This window comes from Phascolarctos cinereus, unplaced genomic scaffold (genome assembly GCF_003287225.1).
Source record: "Phascolarctos cinereus isolate Bilbo 61053 unplaced genomic scaffold, phaCin_HiC Scaffold_1;HRSCAF=81, whole genome shotgun sequence".
NCBI classification, from domain to species: Eukaryota; Metazoa; Chordata; class Mammalia; order Diprotodontia; family Phascolarctidae; genus Phascolarctos; species Phascolarctos cinereus.
The window spans coordinates 55,311,849-55,333,366 of NW_027555514.1; the positions used below are offsets into that span (position 1 = coordinate 55,311,849).

General features: G+C 39.5%; 1 protein-coding gene and 2 long non-coding RNA genes across 3 annotated transcripts in view; 1 reads left to right on the forward strand and 2 right to left on the reverse strand.

The window, feature by feature from the left end:
- Window positions 1–6,387: 6,387 nt before the first annotated feature.
- Window positions 6,388–13,638, reverse strand: LOC144457708 (uncharacterized). Its single transcript, XR_013487142.1, has 3 exons — window positions 13,572–13,638; window positions 13,016–13,196; window positions 6,388–8,272 (listed from the first exon to the last, which is right to left on the reverse strand). It is a non-coding gene; the product is annotated as an uncharacterized LOC144457708 (long non-coding RNA).
- Window positions 13,639–14,953: 1,315 nt separating this feature from the next.
- On the reverse strand, window positions 14,954–20,081 carry LOC144456661 (uncharacterized). Its single transcript, XR_013485673.1, has 3 exons — window positions 19,919–20,081; window positions 19,318–19,434; window positions 14,954–15,011 (listed from the first exon to the last, which is right to left on the reverse strand). It is a non-coding gene; the product is annotated as an uncharacterized LOC144456661 (long non-coding RNA).
- The window catches only part of MRC1 (mannose receptor C-type 1), a 126,629-nt gene continuing 122,792 nt past the window's right edge, over window positions 17,682–21,518 (forward strand). Inside the window, 1 exon segment of the mRNA XM_020966870.2 lies at window positions 17,682–17,902. Within this exon segment, the coding sequence (XP_020822529.1) occupies window positions 17,842–17,902 (61 nt within the window). The 5' untranslated portion in view covers window positions 17,682–17,841.

A 21,518-nucleotide genomic window follows, 5' to 3' on the forward strand; every position in this document is an offset into this window, starting at 1 on the left:
AAGCTCTAGATTTAAGTTCCAAATCTTATTTTAGTCATAAAATGTAATTGTTTTCCCATGCCTCATCCTAGAAGGAGGAACAGGTCTCCAAATAGCCCAATAATGCTTCTAGTGTTTTGCCTCTTCCTGTCCCAGTCTTCCATCTGGTATTGATTTTAATGTCGACACCAAGATGGCCAAAAGACAAGAAGTAACCAAAGAAACAAGAGAAGAGAAATAAGGGGGCTGAACTAGCCATTTGGTCTAAGACCAAGTATACACATCACATTCACGTAATTTTATAAAATATATAATATATTATACACACACATACATATATACATACATGTTCGTGTATGTACAGAAGTATATTTATACATATGTACATATACAAGCACACATACACAAATACACATACACACACATATATCCATACATACACACACATATATGTATACACATACACACACACACACACACATATACTTTTCTTTGTTACTTTTCCAAACCCATTTTCAGAAGCCATTTCTGACCATGTTCTTCCACACATCCTTATTCCACTTAATCCAACCTACATTTACTAAGTGCCTTCTGTGGACCAAAGCACTGTAGTAGACCATGCTGATAAAAAGACAAAAAGTAGAGTCCCTGACTTCAAGGAGCTTACATTCTCTATACAAAGAGACGCAAAAATGCATAAAGTAATACAGATGAAGACACATTAATCATGGGCATAGTCAACTGGGTATAAAAACACAAAAGAGACATGATTACTCAAACATATACAAATATATATGGAGACATACTGAAAAGAAGAAATCAAATAAAGACACAATGACATTGGGACTATGCTTAAAACCTAGACATGTAAATGCAGACACATACATGGTAAAGTCCCTTTAGAATTCATTTAGTTGTTATTGGGGTTTGAATAAAGGTGAGTCCAATCTGGTCCCTGAAATATCACCTTAGGTGATAATAGCCCATGGGGCAATATTCACATTCTTTCTCTCCTTCCTTCTCATTCACCAAATCTATGAAGGATTCCACTGGATGACAGGAAGCTATCTTTTTTTTTTAACCTTTGTGTTCCCAGTATTTGGAGCATAGAAAAATTAATAAATATATATTGCATTGGAATCAATTTTTAACAAAATTCTATTCTACACAAAGTCAGCTCTAGATCATTTGAACTAATAAACAAAATGGTAGTTCAGATATATAAGTATTTTATGTTTGCCTTTTGGAATTAATTTTTGTTTTATATTTCAATGTGGGTATGCTTGATGTTTTGGGAACTTAGAACACTTCAAACAAAATAATGAAACCACTCAACTCAAGAGGATATGTGACATCGTTCAGTTTCCTCATTTAATTAATAATGGAGTGCTGTATTTAATTTAAACAATAAGACCCTGGAGCATAGAAAGTACTTAATAAATTTATGTTGAATTGGAATCCATTTCTAACAAAATTCTCTTCTGTATAAATTCACTCTGGATCATTTGAACTAAAAGAGAGTGTTAGTTTAGATATGCAAGTATTTGACTCTATAGTATTGAAATAATGCAGGAAAGTATATTCGTGAAGTATTGGGATTTAAACTCAATGAGATTAGAGGAAAAGCTGTATTATTCTGTTTATGTTGTACTTATAGCTTCTGAGTAGATATTTGTGCCAATTCCAAACCAAAGCTAATGTGACAAGGGAGAATGTGAGAATGAGAATGCATGGACATAATTATAGTACCTTTACTAGTGGCTAAAGGATAGATGTCTTGATTAAAGGTCAACAGCCAATGTTACCAGCAAGAAAGATCAGTTTGCAAATTCGTCATCAATTTACAGTCTTGCTTATATTTCTAGGGTCAAATTTAACTAATTGGTTAATTGAAATAACCTCGACCATCTTCCTTAGATTTATTAGCAGTTGTCAATTAAGAATAATGAGTCTAGATTTTAAAAGCAGTTGCAGACTTCATTAGTTTTAGGTCAGGAGGGATCCGAGTTGTTCAGTCTTTCACAGAGTCCAAGTTACCAAGGTCGAAGTTGGTTGCTGTGTAAGGAAAGACGGGATTATCTTTCACAATAGAACTAGAAATAGGACCCTGCTTCATGAATGTGTCCGTTGTTCCTCCTTGTTGGATGACTTTTTTCGCCTCAAATATTATATTTATTTGTAGCACCTTGAAGTGCTACTTTAATAATGAGAAATTATTAAGGAAAAATGCATGTAACGCATATACTATTGAAGTTGTAGCTTAAAACACTTCATATGTTAATTATATTTAGATTTTTAAGCAAACATTTTATGTTATATTCTCTTCATTTTTCACTTATTTTATTCTAGATTGATGTATTTATTATGGTTTCTCTGTCAAGTCAGTTTGTGTCAATCATGTAGGAGTTCTGAAGAGAATGAGAGGCCACAGAGGTGTCAGAATAGAAAAATGAACATATCCAAAGAGGTAAAGATCACATATGTACACACGCACACACACACATATACATGTATACACCCACACACATACATACATACATACACCTGAGCTGTGGGCTGCTAGGTGGTGCAGTAGAGAGAGCTAGGCCTGAAAGTCAGGACGACCTGAATTCACACGTGGCTTCAGATACTTACTAACTGTATGGCCCTGGGTAAGTCACTTAATCCTGTTGCCTCAGTTTCCTCATTTGTAAAATGAACTGGAAAAGGAAATGGTAAACCACTCCAATATTTTTGTCAAGAAAATGACAATAGGTATCATGAAGAAACAACACAACTCAGAAGTACTAAACAACAACACGCCTCAGCTATAACTAACTGTAATTGTACCTGGGAAAAATCAGTTGAGGTGGAGGGAGTAGCAATGACAATATCACAGAGGAAAGTACCGTCGTGGGTACATTCTTGCCACTAGAAGGGGGTAGCTGATCCCACAGAGAATGAGATCCTTGTCCCCTCAGAGTTTTTGAGGGAGGACACATCAAGAATTTCCTGGTGGAAAGAGTAGATGAGAACAATTTGTTCCAGTGGCCATGAAGGCGGCCAGAGCAGATGCTGTGGAACGTTAGAGCTCGGTCAGACACTGAAGATGCCAAGGTCATCCACTGCATCCCAGACCATCATCAGTCATCTTGACTTTTGTCCTGCCACTGGACTTTGATACTCTGGAAGAGAAAATAAGGCCGATGATTTTGTGCACCTCCCTTACTTAAATCCAGTTCATGCATAAATCATCTTCACCCCTGATGTCATTGGTCCTCTTCAAAAATGAAGAATGAACAACAATGCCTAATTAAGAACTCCATCAAGCTCTGCTGTGAAAGGTACATATTCTGATTCCCTTAATTTAAAAAAATGGTATGATTTTTAGTATTCATGTTATCTATCCATTTTGAGTTTGTTGTGGTTTATGCTATATGATGTTGGTCTAAACCTAATTTCTGTTAAGATACTTTCCTGGTTTTCCCAGCCATGTTCTCAGATCAGTCGATAAACACTTATTAAGTGCCTGCTATGTGCCAAACACTATGGTAAGTGCAAGATTTGTTAAATACTGAGTTTACCTATTCCTCCATTCTTCTTTTCTACTTTTTTGTTGTTGTTTTCTTTTTGGTAGGTTTTGTTTTGCTGTTTTGGACTGTGCTTGTAGTTTTGATCTGGTAGCTTCTGGAGATCAGCTTTTCCTATCAATGCAGATTGGCACCCGTTCTGTACTCTACAGTTTTAGGGAGTTGTTTGGATCCCTGAGATGTTAGGTGACTTCCGCAGGATTGCAAAGCCGATATGTGTCAGAGGTGGGACATGAACTCAGATTACCCCAAAGCCCCTTTCTTTGATATCTTTAAAAAGCATTTCCAAATAATTTTTATGGTTACTTTTTTGGAACATAATTTGAAGTCAGTAAGTCTGAGTAAGACTTTCCCTTTCATTTCTACTTTTTTCATCATTTTGGATCCTTTCTCAGACACTAACTAGTTGTGTGCTTTTGGGCAGATCATTGAACTGTTCTCAGCCTCAGTTTCCTTATCTATAAAATGGGGATAATAATAGCACCTATTTTGTGAGGATCAAATGAGATGATGAGATTTGGAAATCTGAAAGTGCTACATAAATGCTAGCTATTATTATTTCTCCCGAGGTTCTAGTTCTTTTGTCCCTCCAAACAAAGTTATTTTGCCTAGTTCTGTACTGATGTGGTATAATACTAATTCTATAAATTAATTTAAGTAGTATCATCATTTTTATTGTTTTGTCATGACCAAATGACTAATGAATATTCCTTTAATTTTTTTCCCATTTTTAAATTAAAAAAATGCTTTGTAATTGTATTTATATCAATCTTGAGTGTATCTTGGTGGACTCCCGGATATTTTATTCATTTTGTAGTTATTTTGAATGACTGTCCTTCCAATTATTTCCTCTTGGACTGTGTTATTATTATATAGAAATACTGGTGATTTTGGTGTGTTTATTGTGTTGTCCTGCTGTCTAATTAAAGCTCTTAAGTGCCTTGATTGGCTTCTTTGCCAATTCTCGGAGGCTTTATAGGTGAATCATATTGTTGACAAATGGGGATAACGCTGTCACCTCTTTGTCTATTTGCTGACTGAATATTAATCTTCTGCTATGTTCCAGGCATAGTGCAAGGTTCTGGGATACAAATACCAAATGAAAATCTCTGTCCTCAAAAAGCTTACATTCTATCGAGGTGAAAAAATACGTACATAGATAAGAAAATACATCTAAAATGCAAAGGAATTGGAAGGGAGAGCTAATTGTGGAATCCAGAAAGGCCTTTTGTAGCAGATGGTATCTGGAGGTAGCTAAGAGTTTCAAGATGCTGAAGTGTGGCAGGGAGAATTTTTTTGAAAGTCTGTTTTTATTATAAACTTAATTATTATTAACAAACACAAGCATTTCAGTATACCAAGAAGAATAGCAACACAAAAGGATTGTATATGAAACTACGTAAACTGTCTTTTTTTTTTTTGGCAAGACAATTGGGGTTAAGGAGGGGTTAAACTCAGCATTGCACAGTTAGTAAGAGTCAAGTGTCTGAGGTCAAATTTGAGCTCAGGTCCTCCTAATTCCAGGGCTGGTGCTCTATCCACTTGGCCATCTAGCTGCCCCCTACCTAAACTATCTTAAATTAAAATTCTAGACATTTCTCTGGCTGTACCCCATACCTGAACCACTTTTCCTCTTGCACTCTAACTACTGACCTTTCTGGCTTCCTTTAAGTCCCAACTAAAATCCCACCTTCTACAAGAAACTTCATCAATCTCTGTTAATTCTAGTGGTTTCCTGCTTTTAATTATTTCCCCTTTATGTAGCTTGCTTTTTATATATTTGTTTGTATGTTATCTCATCTATTAGACTGTAAACTCCTTGAAAGCAGGGACTGTCTTTTCTTTTTCTTCTTTTCTTTCTGTTTCCCTCTTTCCTTCCTTCCTTCTTTCTTTCCCTCTTCCCTCCTTTTTCTTTCTTCTTTCTTTCCCTCCTCCCTCCCTTCCTCCCTCTCTTTTTCTTTCTTTACTTTTCCTTCCCTCCCTCCCCTTTTTTCTTTCTTCTCTCCTTCCTTCCTCCCTCCTTTCTTTTCTTTTTTCCTTCCTCCCTCCCTCCCTTCTTTCTTTCTTTCTTTCTTTCTTCTTTCTTTCTTTTCTTTCTTTCTTTCTTTCTTTCTTTCTTTCTTTCTTTCTTTCTCTCTTGCTCTCTCTCTCTTCTCTCTTTTCTTTCTCCTCTCTCTCTCCCCTCCCCCTCCCTCCCTCCTCCCTCCCTCCCTCCCTCCCTCCTTCCTTCCTTCCTCCCTTCCTTCCTCCTTCCTTCCTCCCTCCCTTCCTCCCTCCTTCCTTCCTTCCCTCCCTCCCTTCCTTCCCTCCCTCCCTCCTTCCCTCCTTCCCTCCTCCCTCTTCCTCCTCCCTTCCTTCCTCCTCCTCCCTCCCTCCCTCCTTCCTTCCCTCCCTTCCTTCCCTCCTTCCTTCCTTCCTTCCCTCCTCCCTTCCCCCTCCCTCCCTCCCTCCTTCCCTCCTTCCTTCCTCCCTCCCTTCCTCCTCCCTTCCTTCCCTCCTTCCTCTTCCTTCCCTCCCTTCCCTCCCTCCTTCCTTCCTTCCTTCCCTCCCTTCCCTCCCTCCCTCCTTCCTCCCTTCCCTCCCTCCTCCCTCCCTCCCTCCTCCTTCCTTCCTTCCTTCCCTCCTTCCCTTCCCTTCCCTCCCTCCTCCTTCCTCCTTCCCTCCCTCCCTCCCTCCTCCCTCCCCCCCTCCCTCCCTCCTCCCCCTTCCTTCCTTCCTTCCTTCCTTCCTTCCTTCCTTCCTTCCTTCCTTCCTTCCTCCTTCCTTCCTTTTCCTTCCTTCCTTCCTTCCTTCCTTCCTTCCTTCCTTCCTTCCTTCCTTCCTTCCTTCCTTCCCTCCTTCCTTCCTTCCCCAATGCTGTATCTCATATAGCCAACTATAGCTGACCCACAGGAGGTGCTTAATAAATGTCTGTTGACATTAACTATGAACTTCCATTCAGTACAATTTGTTTTCACAAACTGTACATTAAATTTAAGAAGGTAGTAACAAAACTACCCTGTTTGCGTGCCCTTTGAACAAAGAATATTCTAAATCCAGGAAAGAAGGCAGAGTAGTGAGGTGGGACAAGATGCATGGGGAATAGAAAATAGGTTGGTTTGACTGGAATGTGAAGGAGAGCCATGTGGAATTAGCCTGGAAGAAGAGGTTAGAGTCAGAGTGGGAAGGGCTTCATATGCCTAACAGAAAAGCTTGCATTTGATCCTAGAGTCAATAGGTAGTCATTGAAAGTTCTTGATTGGGGCAGTGATGGGATCAGACCTATGTTTTAGGAATATCACTATCTAGGGCTGAGGGCAACTTTCATTCCTCTCTTTCTCCCTTTCAGGAGATGCTAACTCTTTTGCCTTTTGTGCTACATGCATGTGACAATAGCTTAGCTTTTGTGTAACCTGTGGTCTCTCTACCACATCAAAAGAGGACCTCATTGGGTGCTCCTAAAAGTACGTCAATATTTCAAAGAATGACTGTGGAGTACTTTTGACTTTTAAATGGTCGGACACTGGAGATTAATTTTTGAAACGAGCATTTCCCTTAAGTAAATAGCATGTTAACCAGGAATATTTGCTCTGTATTTCAGTAATTTTTCTTATTGTTCTTTAATAATCACCCTATCCAGGGACACATGGTTTAATGTTATTGTTTCTCAAACAATTCTCACTTGAGGTGGGTTTTTTAAAAAATTAGCCAAAAAACCCCCAAAAACAACCTTACAAAAAAGAAGCTGGACTAAAGGTTGTCATCCAGAAAATGGCTGATCCAAAATGGAACAAGGCTGACAAACGAGGGGGGTAACTGAATGGACAGCATGCATATCCGTTGGTCCCCTCATGATGGCAAGAGAAAAATCATAAAGGCCCCAGCATAGCAAATCAGATGAATTCTCAGTAGTGAATCTCTGGGAGGATACAGACAAGGATTTCACAGGATAGGGAGGCATGGATGGGTTGTGTGATCTGCATAGGAGAGTACATTCATGTTGATAAATCACAGATCTATTTGGGCATTTATCTGTTAAATTTAAATTCCCATTTCATACTTAAGTGCTTGGTGATAGTGAGTTGAGCCAATATCTAACTTGTTCTTATCATCAGTAGAAAAACCAAGAAACCAAGACCCTAGGATCAAATTGGGGAGTACAGTTTTGATTTCTCTTAGATGTTTTTCCTTTAAGTTGAGGAAGATAGGGATAGTTTACTGGAAGAGGCAATGAGGCTGTGATAAAACCTTTTATCGTCTATTAATTCTCCATTTCCAGGTATTAGAACTATGGTCACAATAACTACAGCCATGTGTATGTCAGCTTCTCCTGCGGGATTGGCCTGTTGGGGAACATCTGTTAGAAACAGGATGTTGTCGGGTGAACAGCTGGTGGTTGTCACAGCTCTCTTGTAAATTCTGACTTGGTTTCACATCCAGTCTCAGCAGCAGAATGACCACTGGCAAGCGCAAGAAGCTGTCCCGTTGGAGAAGACCTGGAGGAGATTCTATATGTACCTTTATTCCTGTCTGTCTATGTTTCAGCATCTCTGGACCATGTCAGTCAAAGAAACTGCATTTTCCCCTCATGTTTTTGCAAACTAAAGTCAGGCTTTTTGTAGATCGATGGCAGAGGGCGTCTTAGGGTGTAGAGCGTTATTATTTTTGTTGATTTTATTGTTGTTGTCACTCGGTTAACTAGAATTTATTACATGCCCGCTGTGTGCCAGGCACTGTACAAAGCACTGGAGGTAAAAAGAAAGACAAAAACAAAACAAAATTTAAAAAAAAACTCAACAGTCCTTTCCCCTGAGGAACTCACAGTCTGATGGAGGAGACAGAATGCAAACAAGTACGTGGGAAAGAGTTACATATGGCAAAAGTTAGGGATGGTCTCAGAGGAAGGGGCTGAGATTAGAGAGAACTGGGAGGGGCTGCTCACAGAAGGTAGGACCTCATTTGAGACTTGAAGGAAGCTAGGAGGGAGAGATGGGGAGGGACGGCATCTAGGGATGGAGCACAGCCCTTGAAAATGCCCAGAGTTGGACTTCTGGTGCCAAGATGGTGTAGTGAGGAAGGAACCCTCTGCAGCTCTCCCAAATTCCACTCCAAACAACAACTCAAAAACCACCTCAGATCTTATTTGGGTGCAGAGAAGCAGCTTATCAGCCTGGCGGGAAAGGTCGGTCTCACTGGAGTGGGAAGGGAGTGAGGTCCAAGAGGAGCAGCACAGCTCCAAGCTTGGGGCAATCCATTAGTGAGGTCCCGCCCTCCCTTGGGCAAGAGAGCAGTCTGTGCAGTGCAGCGAGGCCCCACCCTAGCAACTCCATTCTCAGCACAAGCTACCAGAGAGCCCTTGACTTCATTGTGGTCCAGTAGTGAAGCCCCACCCTGAGGCCTGCCCACAGAGAGACCCTGTTCCCATAGAAACCCAGCAGCAGGGCCACACCCCTGGGGCAGACCAGCTGCTAAAACCCCAAACCCAGGGAAGGCCAACAGGGAGCCCCCCGCCCAGTACAAGCCAGAAAGGTAACCTACCCTCTAGTGAAAGCAAGCAGCTAATCCCCAAAGGCCAGTGAAAGCCAACAGTAAGACCCTGAGCCTTAGCACAAAAAGCTTGGGACGTTGTAGGACCACAGCTCAATTCTCGCATAGAAACAGTAAGTCACAAAAAAATGCTGAAGAAGTGAGCAAAAAAACCCAACCAAAACAAAAAAGAACTTGACTATAGAAAGTTACTATGGTGACAGGGAAGAACAAGGCATAAATCTAGAAGAGGATAACAGTGTCAAAATGGCTATATGTGAAGCCTCGAAGAAAAATGTAATTTGGTTTCAGGCCCAAAAAAGAATTCCTAGAAGAGCTTAAAAGGATTTTTAAAAAGCAAATTAGAGAAGTAGAAGAAAAATTGGGAAAAGAAATGTGAGTAATACAAGGGAATCATGAAAAAAGAATCATAGCATGGGGAAAGATATTAAAAAATTTATGAAAGAAAATGATTCCCTAAAAAATAGAATTGGCCAAATGGAAAAGGAAGTACAAAAGCTCACTGTAGAAAACAATTCCTTAAAAATTAAAATTGAGCAAGTAAAGCTAATGACTATATGAGACATCAAGATACAATAAAACAAAATATAAAAATAAAAAAAAATTGGAATAACAACTGACCTAGAAAATAGATCTAGGTGAGATAGTATAGGAATTATTGAACTACTTGAACACCATGATGAAAAAAAAAGCTTGGACAATATCTTTCAAGAAATTGTCAAAGAAAACTGCGCTGATATATTAGAACTAGAGAGCAAAATAGAAATTGGAAGAATCCACCCATTGCTGCCTGAAAGAGATTCCAAAATGAAAACTCCAAGGAACATCATAACCAAATTCCAGATTGGACTGGATCAAGAAGATCAAGGAGAAAGTACAGTAAGCAGCCAAAAAGAAACAATCTGAATATTGCAGAGCTGCAGTCAGGATTACACAGGATTTGGCAGCTTTCATATTAAAGCTCTGGAAGGCTTGGAATATGATATACCAGAAGGCAAAGGAGTTAGGATTACAATCAGAAATCACCTACCCAGCAGAATTGAATATAATCTTTCAAGGGGGGAAACGGATATTTAATGAATTAAAAAACTTTTCAACATTTCTAATTAAAAGACCAGAACTGAGTAAAAATTTTGACCTCCAAATACAAGACTCAAGGGAAACATAAAAAGGTAAAAAAGAAACAAAAAAGAGAAGATATAAGAAATTCAATAAGTTCAACTGTTTATATTTCTATATAGCAAGATAATATTTGTAACTCTTAAGAACTTTATTACTATAAGAGCAATTAGAAGGAGTGTATGTAGACAGAGAGTGTGGATATAAAGTGACTTTGATGGCATGATACCCCAAAAAATAAAATAAAGGGGTGAGAAAGAATATTATGCTGGAAGAAGAAAATGGGGGAGGGGATTGAATGGAGTAAATTATCCCACATAGAAGAGGCAAGAGATATTATAATGGAGGAGAAGGTGTGGGGTGGGGCAACGGCAAAAGTTGCATTGCGGGCAAAGCTTAAACCTCACTCTCATCAAAATTGGCTCAAAGAGGGAATAATATACATACTCAGTTGGATACAGAAATCTATCTTACCCTTTAAAGAAGTAAAAGGGGATGGGGATAATAGAAGGGGGAGGGTAGACTGATAAAAGGGAGGGTAGATTGGGGAAGGTGGTGATCAGAAGTAAAACACTCATAAGGAGGGAAAGGGTGGGAGGTAAGAAAGAGGGGAGATAAGTGAAAAATAGCATGGAAGGAAATCTGTTAGTTATCATAACTATAAATGTGAATGGGATGAAGTCACTCATAAAATGGAATAGATATCAGAATGGATTATAAACCAGAAATCTACAATATGTTGTTTACAAGAAACACATATGAAACAGATACACACAGTATGAAGGTAAGAGACTGGAGCAGAATCTATTATGTTTCAGCTGAAGCAAAGAGAGCAGGGGTAGAAATCATGATCTCAGACAAGGCAAAAACAAAACTAGATCTAATTAAAAGAGATAAAGGTGCTCTAGCCATACCAGATCTCAAGCTGTATTATCAAAACAACTTGGTACTGGCCAAGAAATAGAGTAGTGGATCACCAGAATAGATTAGGTACAATTAACATTATAGTAAATGATATATATAGTAATATAGTATATAATAAACCCAAAGATCCAAGCTTTTGGAACAAAAACTCATCATTTGAAAAAAAAACTGCTGGGAAAACTGGAAAACAGTATAGCAGAAACTAGGTATAGGCCAACATCTCACACTGTATATATACCAAGATAAGGTAAAAATGGGTACATGATTTACACCTAAAGGGTGATATACTGTAAGTAAAGTAAGAGAGCATGGAATAGTTTATCTGTCAGATCTATGGATAAGGAAAGAATTTAGGACCAAAAGAGATATGGATAGCATTACAAAGTGTAAAATAGATCATTTTGATTATATAAAATTAAAAGTTTTTGCACAAACAAACCAATGCAACCAAAATTATAAGGAAAACAGAAAACTGGGGGGAAATTTGCAATAAATATCTCCATAAAGGCTTCATTTCTCAAATAGAGAATTGAGTCAAATTGATAAAAATATATGTCATTGATAAATGGTCGAAGGATATGAATAGGCAGTTTTCAGATAGAAATCAAAGCTATGTATAGTCATATGAAAAATGCTCTAAGGCACTATTGATTGGAGAAATGCACGTTAAAATAGCTCTGAGGTACCACTTGACACCTATCAGATTGGCTAATATGACAAAAAAAGGAAAATGTTGGATGTTGAAGGGGATGTGGAATGCACTATTGGTGGAGTTGTGAACTGATCCAACTATTCTGGAGTATAATTTAGAACAACACCCAAAGGACTACAAAATTGTGTTGTACCCTTTGATCCAGCAATGCCACTGGTAGGTCTGTATCCCAAAGACATCCAAAAAAAGGGAAAAGGACCTATTTGTATAAAAATATTTATAGCAGCTCTTTTTTTGTGATGGTTAAGAATTGGAAATCAAGAGGATGCCCATCAATTGGGGAATGGCTAAACAAACTGTGGTATATGGTTGTAATGGAATGTTATTGTGCTGTAAGGAATGACAAACAGGATGATTTCAGAAAAACCTGGAAAGACTTACATGAACTGATGCATAGTGAAATGAACAGAAGCAGGAGAATGTCCTACACAGTAACAGCAATACTGTTCGATAAAGAATTGTGAATAACTTAGCTGTTCTCAGAAATACAATGATCTAAGACAATCCCAAAGGACTAATGATGAAGCAAACTATCTGCCTCCAGGGTCAGAACTGATACTGTTTGAACATACACTAAAGTATGCTATTTTTCACTTTCTTTTTTCTTTCATTTGAATCTTCTTGTACGAAATGACTAATATGGAAAGGTTTTACCCAACTGCACATGTATAACCTATATCTGATTGCTTACCATCTCAGGGAAGGAGAAGGGGAGGGAGGAATGGAATTAGGAACTCAAAATCGCACAATTCATGGAAAGGAGTAAGATGTAAAAAGACTGGCAAGGCAGGAGGGTAAGAGGAGGCCAGGTTATGAAAGGCTTTTTTTTTTGGATGTTCCTTGTCTTTAGATCATCATCATGACTTGGGTTGGTGTGATGGGGTGTGGAAGCATCTCCTAACCAGGTTGAAACCTCTTGTTTGATAGACAATGGGGCAGATCAGATATGGTACCCTCATCTGATACAACATTCTGCACTAGAATGCCATGCTTCTCCTGCTCTGAGGAATGAGGTGTATTTCATTCTTTATTGTCTGGCATTTTCATTGGCAAATGGCTGGTTTTCTCAGGAGATTAACATCCTAATGGCTCCCTTCTCTCCTGTGCATCTGGATGTATTATTTTGTGTTCCCTTGGATGTTGGAAGAAAAAATATCATTCATGGAAGTGATTGAGGCATTGGTACCTTTGCTAGTTGGATAACTAGCAGGATGTAGCAGTGGATTCTGCTTGCCTTGAGAGCAGGATCATTCTTCTCCCTGATGCAGCTTATCAGCCTGCAGGGCTGATAAGTCACTAGACGGGTGGGTAGTTGCTGCTATATCACCAGAAGCAATCTGTGAGCCTCAGACAGCTGAACAAGAGACCTGAAGAGAGATTGAATTTAGCTACAGGCAAGAAGAATCCTCACAGGATATCCCAGATGAGAAGCTGCACATCTATCTAAATTTAAAAAATTAACAAGGGACCAGTGCTTCCATTTGTTATCCCCAGACCATCAGTTCTTAATTTCACATCTGTGAATTTCAGCACTCTATCCATTATGCTATATTGCCTTTCCAATATAGTCAGAATTAGGGTTAAACTGTGGAGCTCTTATATGGAATTACATCGTATTGTGTGAATTTCAAAAAGGTGGATGTTATGAGGTGTGTCTACATAATATAAAGGGGCAGCTAAGTGGTGCAGTGGAGTCAGGAAGACTCACGTCCCTGAGTTCAAATGTGGCCGCAGACACTTACTTGCTATGAGACGCTGGACAAGTCACTTAACCCTGTTTGCCTCAGTTTCTTCATCTGTAAAATGAGCTGGAGAAGGAAATGGCAAATCACTGTAGTACCTTTGTCAAGAAAACTCCAAATGGGTCACAAAGAGTCAGACACGATTGAAACGACTGAACAATATAAAACATTAATCATATTTGAATTCTTAAAGGGATTGGATTATGAGAAATTGTGTGCTGAACAATGCAACTATGGCCTTCAAATGGGTTGAATGATATTGAGAAAAGTACTGACCTGACTTGTCCTCTATTTCTTGGATGTAGGGTGAAGTTGGAAATGTAGTAGTTATAACTGCTCTCAGGTTTTAATTATACTTTAAAAACTATTCTTAAAGTTTATTGAAAATCCTAAGTTTATAAATAACCATTTTTAAAAATTCACTTATAATATATGTAGCATATGCTCAAAGATAAAAAAAAGAAATGCTATTTGTGTGGGATTGGAGTTCAGGTTGGAGATGAGAACTGGGGATATAGATCTTCTGCATAAAGATGGTGATTGAATACTGGGAAGTTGATGAAGTCGCTATAAGAGAGAAGAGAACTCAGATCAGGACCTTGGTCTATACTGGTAGGCCCAGAACACATCCTGATTCAGCCAAGGGTCAATCAGACAAGTAGGAGAAAAACCAACTGGGCCACAAAAACCCAGAAAGGAGAAGAAGAGGGGTCAACAATGTCTAATGCTGTGGGTCGAAGCACAGAGTTCTGTGCATATTCTGTGTTTCTCATTGGGAGCCGGGCCAAGACCCACTTGAACTGGCTTCACTGGGCAGCTATAGTCTCCACCACTTCTGGCTTCATGCTTAGCTGTAATGCTTGATTAGAGGGTCCTGTTATATTCTTTCAGAAAGAGCAAGGACTCTTACCCTAGGCCTCCTTAGATCTGCTTCCATGGGAGCCTTGGCTCAGGCTTCCCATCTTCTAGGAAGGAGGTGGGAGAAAAGGGCCAGCCCAGCATAACTTTTTTACTTAGTCTTGCCATTCAATAACTTCCTAATGTGGAACTAGGTAAAAGACCTCACCCTAACTGGTGGCGACTGTCCATATATTTTCCAAATTTTTATCTTGCAAGTTAGGCCATAAGTAGGCAATAGCCATTTGGCCAATAATCCCTAAATAGCTCTAAAGTTCAAGGTTGTTCATTGTTTTAAGCTTCTTCTAGATACATACAGATGCAGAAACCTTACAGGGGCCAACCTTAGAGGCAAGTTCTTAGTTGCTTCTGCCATTTGCCTAATCAGTTGTTTTCTTGGGCTTGTCTTATGCAAGGGAGCTACTCAAAGCCTCAAATCCTTTACTAGGTAGAGAGTAATCCATTCAAATATAAAAGGAGCTCACCCTTGGTAGAAATTCACTATGAATGGGACATCTCATTGTTTCGTTATTTGCTTGGAATCTGAAAGAGATGCACTGGTTACATGAGAATGGGGACCTCTTGTTTTCCCAGAATAGGATGCAAGCCCCCAATAAACATTTATTAAGCTCCTACTGAGTGTCAGACACTGCATTAAATGCTGAGGATACACAAAGAGGCAAAAGACAGTCCCTGTCCTAAGGAGCTTACAGTCTAATGGTGGAGACAATATTCAAACAAACATGTGCAAATTGGATAAATAGGAAACAACTAACAGAGGAAAGATAAGGAAATGAAGAAGAGTTGGGGAAGGCTTCCTATGGGAGTTGGGATTTTAGTTGGATGCTTTATAAATACTATCTCAGTATAGGAAAGACAGTGTCTGTATTGTTATTTTTAATGATTTAGATACATTTATTATTTGAAAATCCATTTTGCCATTTAATATTAATAAAAGGAAATAGAGGTTCTTGAGTAGAGATGTAGAATAATTCATTTAAAGATTATTTCTTCAAAGGTTAAAAGTATCCAGTTAGTTGCATATTGCAGAGCACTATTGCTGAAACCAATCCCTTAATTTTACAGAAAAGGAAACTGAGGACCATGGAGGCCAGATAACTCATCCAAGGCCACACAGTAAGTGACGGAGCTGATTCCCAAAGTCAGGTCTCCTGACAAACCAGCCCAGCAGTTTTTTCTACTTTACAACATTGCTCTTTTCATAGGCAAAAATTTTTCAACATCCATTTTTTAAAGAGAATAATTTTGCTAATATGCCTAAAAAACTTAAAATGCCTAGTTAAAACTTGATAAATGTGAAGTTAGTGAGACAGTGGTCTCTATAGGAAGGAACATTTTTGTTCTGCCCTGGTTCATCTCAGAGTTTTTTCTTCACTCAAACATTGACTCTCAAAGAAAGAAACATATATGTTCTGGCCTATCTTTTAAGCCATCTCTTTTTTTTTTTTACCTGTCAGTATAAACTTAATTTTGTAATATTCAAAAATCCAAAATACTGAACAAATCAGAAGTATAGCTTTTTATAGAAGTAGCTTTCAATTTTGGGAAGCAGGAAAGTTTCATAGCATTACTGCAAAGAAAAGAGTGAACCTGAAAACACATGCACCAAAGCTAAAATAGTCAGCACTGAAAATGGACAAGATATCACAAAATTTGATCAGCTTTTTCTTCTTGACTATATTTCTAACATTTGTAGTGTTAGCCAATTTTTATTATCTGCTTTGAAACAAAATTAGATAATTCATTTTTTACTTTTATTTTTAAAGATAGTACAACAAAGTTTTGGGATTCACATTGTGTTTTATGAAAAAAAATTCCTGGCCTCCCATGAGTAGAAGCAGGATGAAGTAAATATATTTTTCATTATCAGAGTTTTTCCCCTCCCCCACAACAGAGTACCTACTTATTTTAAATGTGAAAGGGATTTCTGAGGTCATCTTTTTTCATCTTTGGTTTTTCACCTCAGCCTGTTTCCTTGTACTTAAGCTTCCTCTTCTCCCTCTTACCCCTTCTCAAACCCTATCTTATTCAATCCCACTCATTGTACTGCCAGAGAAAAGCACAAACCCTTCCCAGAGTCCTTCCAACAGAAAAGGAAAGAAACAGTAAGAGAAGAAAGGGAAGAAGAAGGAGAGAGAGGGGAAAGAGGGCAGAATGGGTCACTTTGTTTCATAAACTTAGAAAATTGTGAGACAAGAATAAAACATGGAAAACATTCAGGACACCTTTGGGTTGAAGCCCAAGCCAAAGTTCCTCATTGCCCCCACCTCTCCACCACATCTTGAGTGAATGTTAATTCTAACACTTCTAATAGAGCAGGATTACTTTAGTCAGACTTGATGGCATGACCTTAGTTTATCTCCAGAGCACACCTGAGTTTGACACCTCAAGGAACTGTCTCCTCCTTGTGCTGAACACTTCAGCTGTACAAGAATGGGGCTTTTGATATCATGATCCTCTGTCTGCCCATTTAACTCTTTTGACTTTACCCCTTCTTTATTTTACTTTCTTTTCTGCCTTCTCTCTTTCTTCACAATTTCTCTTTTGTTGTTCATCTATATCCCTTACATTCTTTCCTCCTCACTTTCCCACCACCCTTCTCTCGTTCTTGAAACTGTCCCATTAGCTTCTCTCTCCTTCTCTCTCTGTCACTTTCTCTTTCTACGACTCTCTGTCTTTCTCCTTCTTCCTCCCTCATGCTGGTCACATCTTTTCTCTTCTCCTGTCCTCTTCTGTTCTTTCCTCTGCTGTCCTCTCCATCTCCTCTCCATCTCTTCTTATTCAATTCTTTCCCTCTCCCTCCTTTCCTTCTTTCTTCTGCTCTTCTCTTTCACCTCCACCTACCTTCTCTCTCTACATTTCTATCTTACCACCTTTCCTCTTATCTCTTCCACCTTCCTCTTATTCTCTTTTCTCTCTATAACTTTCCTTTCTGAAACCTTCATGTCCTCCTTCCATCTCTCTCTTTATCTCTCCCCTTATCTTTCCCCCTGCACCTTCCTAATCCTCCTCCTGCATCTGTCTTTCTCTCAGTTTCCCCCTTCTCTTCCTTTGTATCTGTGTTTCTCAGAAGTTAGCTTACAAAGCAAAGTTGTAACTGAATTCCTGTTTTTCCAAACACCCTCATGTGACAGGATATCTCCTTATTGGAGGTTTCCCCTCAATTCACTAGCTCTTTAAAAGTCAGAGCTAACCCCGCAGTTTTTTCTCTGGCAGACTGTTCTGAGAAGGGAAGGAGGTGGGGGAAGCATTTGTCACCATCCATCCCATTAAAGTGACTTTGGTTTCAGGACATTGGTATCTTTTTCTTTCTTTTCCCTACTTCCTCAGAAAAAAATATGAACTATTGACCATGAAGATCTCACTGTTTCTGGTCTTCTTCTCTTTCACTTATGGTGCTTCTCAGCTGCTAGGTAAGTCTTAAAAGGGGGGAGGGGGTCACTGGAGTGAGTGTGTTCCAAGGACATCTGTTCTTAGGACATCTTTGAGGGATGAGCTCACAGACAATGTCATAGTCACAAAGGACTCATTGCTGACTGGCAGCCAGGTGGAGCGGGAAGACACCCATTGTGAGAGGACTGGATTTCAGTCTTGACTCTGACACTGGCTGGGGGCCTGAGACAAATCATTTAACCTTTTGGAGCTCAGTTGCCTCATCTATAAAATGTGATGGTTTAGCTAGGTGAATTCTAAGATCTCTTACATTTCTAAGCCCAGAGATTCATACTGTTTCACTATATTGTTTTAAGGAAACTGGTTTATCAATCTTATAGGACTACGTAAATGCAGGTTATTATTATTTTGTTATATGCTATTAGTTATAAGATTTCAAAATAAGGAAGACAAGGATAAGTAATAGATAAGGAAACAGATACACAGAGAGGTGATTAACTCTTCAAAGGTCACATCAGTATTGAGTAGCAGAGTCAAGACTAGATCCCACATCCTCTGTTTTTCTCATGTTACACATGGGGGAACGGAGACCCACAGAGATTGTGACTTGTCCAAGATCCCAAAGCCCACATATCTCCCTCCCCTCCCCCCAACCTGACTGCCTCTTTTGATTAGGACTAGGAGAATGGGGGAGAGAAAGGGGGAAACAGAGCTCCAAAGGGTTCAAAGAGCTTGCTTGTCCTCAAGGAGCTGAGAACTGAACAAGGAGAGAGGAAGGATCAGTGGTGAAAGGAGAAAGCAGAGCCTGTGCTCTGCCTCACATGGGTGTTGCCTCTGGAATGAAGCTTCCCAAATCAGCCTGGCAGTTGAAGGGCATGAAGGTAACAATGATCCTCGGCTAAGAGGAACAGCCAGGCGATGGGATGGAGTGGGCACTGGGTCTGGAGTCAGAAAGAGCTGATGGGAAAAGGCCTTCAGGACCAAAATAAAAAGAAGTGAAGGAAGGAGAGGAGCCAGAGCCATCAGGGATCTAGTCCAATTCCCTTCTTGTACGTAAGATAATAATGACGGTGATGATGGAATACAATTTCTATAATACTTTCACATTTTATATAGCATCCTACAGCAGATTATACAAATGTCTTTGGTTCCTCACCGCAAACCAGGGAGGGAGACATTATCATCCCCACTGAAGTAGAGAGGTTCAATGATTTACTGAACCTGGCCACACAGCTAGTGAGTGCCAATGGTAGGATTTGAACCCAGCTCTTCCTGACTCCTATTTCAGTACCCTACCCACTAATGAGGAAACAGACCCAGAGAGGGAAAGCTACTTGCTCAAAGCCACATTGAAAGTAAAAGAGAAAGGATTCAAAACCATATCCTTAGTCATTCAACAATCCAATCAGTTAAAAAGCTTTGATCAAGTACTTACTATATGCCAGGCTGGGGCAGCTTGGTGGTGCAGTGGTTAGAGGGACAGGCCTGAATTCAAGAAGACTTATCTTCCTGAGTTCAAATCCAGCCTTGGACCCTTACTAGCTGTGTGACCCTGGGCAAACACATACAAAAAAAGGTTAAAAAAAAACCCAACAACCCCAAAACTCTCCAAGTCAGTCCCTGCCCTCAAGGAGCTTAAAATCCAAGGCAGGAGAGAAGTAAACAACTGGGTGCATGCAAGATATATACTGTATACATTGGATATAAATTGAAAGGCACTTGCAGGGTGAAGATGGTGAAAGGTCTCTTTTAGGGAATGGGTTTTGAGCTGTCTTGAGGAGGCAGAGGTGAGGACATTGTGGGCATGATTTACAGTCAGTGAAAAGGAACAGGGGGGTGGAGTGTAGTAGGTGAGGAAGAACAGGAAGAATGTTGCTGGACTGTAGAGTATGGAGAAAGAACTAAGCTGGAAGAGGACAAGAAAGAGTAGGTGGAGGACTTTCAAAACCAGATCGGAGTTTCATATTTGATCCTGGAGGTAATAGGGAGCCAATGGGGCTTATTAAGGGAAGGGGTGTAGAGAGAGGTGGTCTGACCTGCCCTGGAGGAGGATCACTTTGGCAGCTGAGTGAAGGATGGACTGGCATGGGGAGACTTCCAAATCTAGCACTCTTTCTATACTGAGGCTGGATACTTTTTCTATATAGAATATTAAATATCAACTTAATAACCTTCTAAAAGCATATTAAATGGCTCTTACAAGGAAAATGCTGACCAACTGTTTTCCATTTCCCAGAAAGACAAAAATAGAGGAAATGAGCTAAAATTTCACAAGAGAGGTTTATGTTTCATGGAAACAACTTCTCAATAAAAGGAGTGATGAAAAATAAAAGGGACTACCAATTTAATATTGCAATTCATGAGAAAAGTGCCAGCCTGTTCGTTCTTCTTATCTCCCTGAAGTCAATTGCATGGGGTTGATTTTGGGAAGGGCAGGGAGTTCATGGCTAAGAGTCCAGGGGTTGGGTTGTCCTGGTCAGCAACTTCCTTGTTCTCCAAAATTTGTGCGAATGTGGCCCCAGAAATAGCAACTGTTCTTGAGGGAAGAAAGAGGGAAGGTTGACTTTCTCTTCTGACCAAAATATGGGATGGGTTTTCTCCTTGTTAGCAACCACACCCCCTCTGGCATGGTATCTGTAAACCCACTGAGCATATTCTCAGTTTGATTATCTGAGCAGTCTGTTCCAGTATTAAGTACCTATCAAGTTAAATGCCTATGGGACTTCATTTGCTATCATTCCTAGGAGAGATTTTCTAGGAGAAGGGCTTGAGTTTGGGTGGATGAATGATCTGGGTTCAATTTCTGACTTTGCTACTTAATAGCTAGGTGGCCATTGACAGTTTGCAAACTCTCCAAACTTCAGTTCCTCATCTGTAGAAGGAAGAGGTTGCCCATAGCTCATAAAGCACCTTCAAGCTCTGCATCTCTGATCTTATGATCATATCTAGTGACCTTGGCAAGACATTTAACCTCTTTGGGCTGAGCTTCCCTGATCTATCAAATGAGATCAGGTTCAACTAGATGACCTCTGAGCTTAGATCTTTCAACTCTAAATTCTATAATCCTAGTTTTCAAGATGACAAATCACCAGCTCCACCTGCCCTTGAAAGATAAATTGCTTCTATGCCACTTAAAAAAAAACAGTATTAATTTGTCATAAGGAAGGGCACAGTGAATAGAGTGCTGGATTGGAAGTCAGAAAGACCTGAGATCAAATCCTAAGACACTTACTAGCTGTGTGATCATGGTCAAATCATTTAACTTCTGCCTCAGTTTCCTCATCTGTAAAATGAGGATATTAATAGCACCTGTTTCCCAGAGTTATTGTGAGGGTCAAATGAGATATTTATAAAATGCTTTGCAAATCTTAAAGTGCTTTTATAAATGCTTTTACTACTCCTACCACCACCATTACCATCACCACCACTACCACCACTACTATTAGTACTACTATCGCTACCACCACTACTATCACTATCAGTACCCCCCCACTACTACCACCACCGTCACTCCCACTACTACTAACTACTACCACCACTACTATTGTTACTTCTACTATTACTATCACTACTACCACTATCACTACCAGTGTACCCCAAAACTACTACCACTATTGCTACTACTACTATTACTAC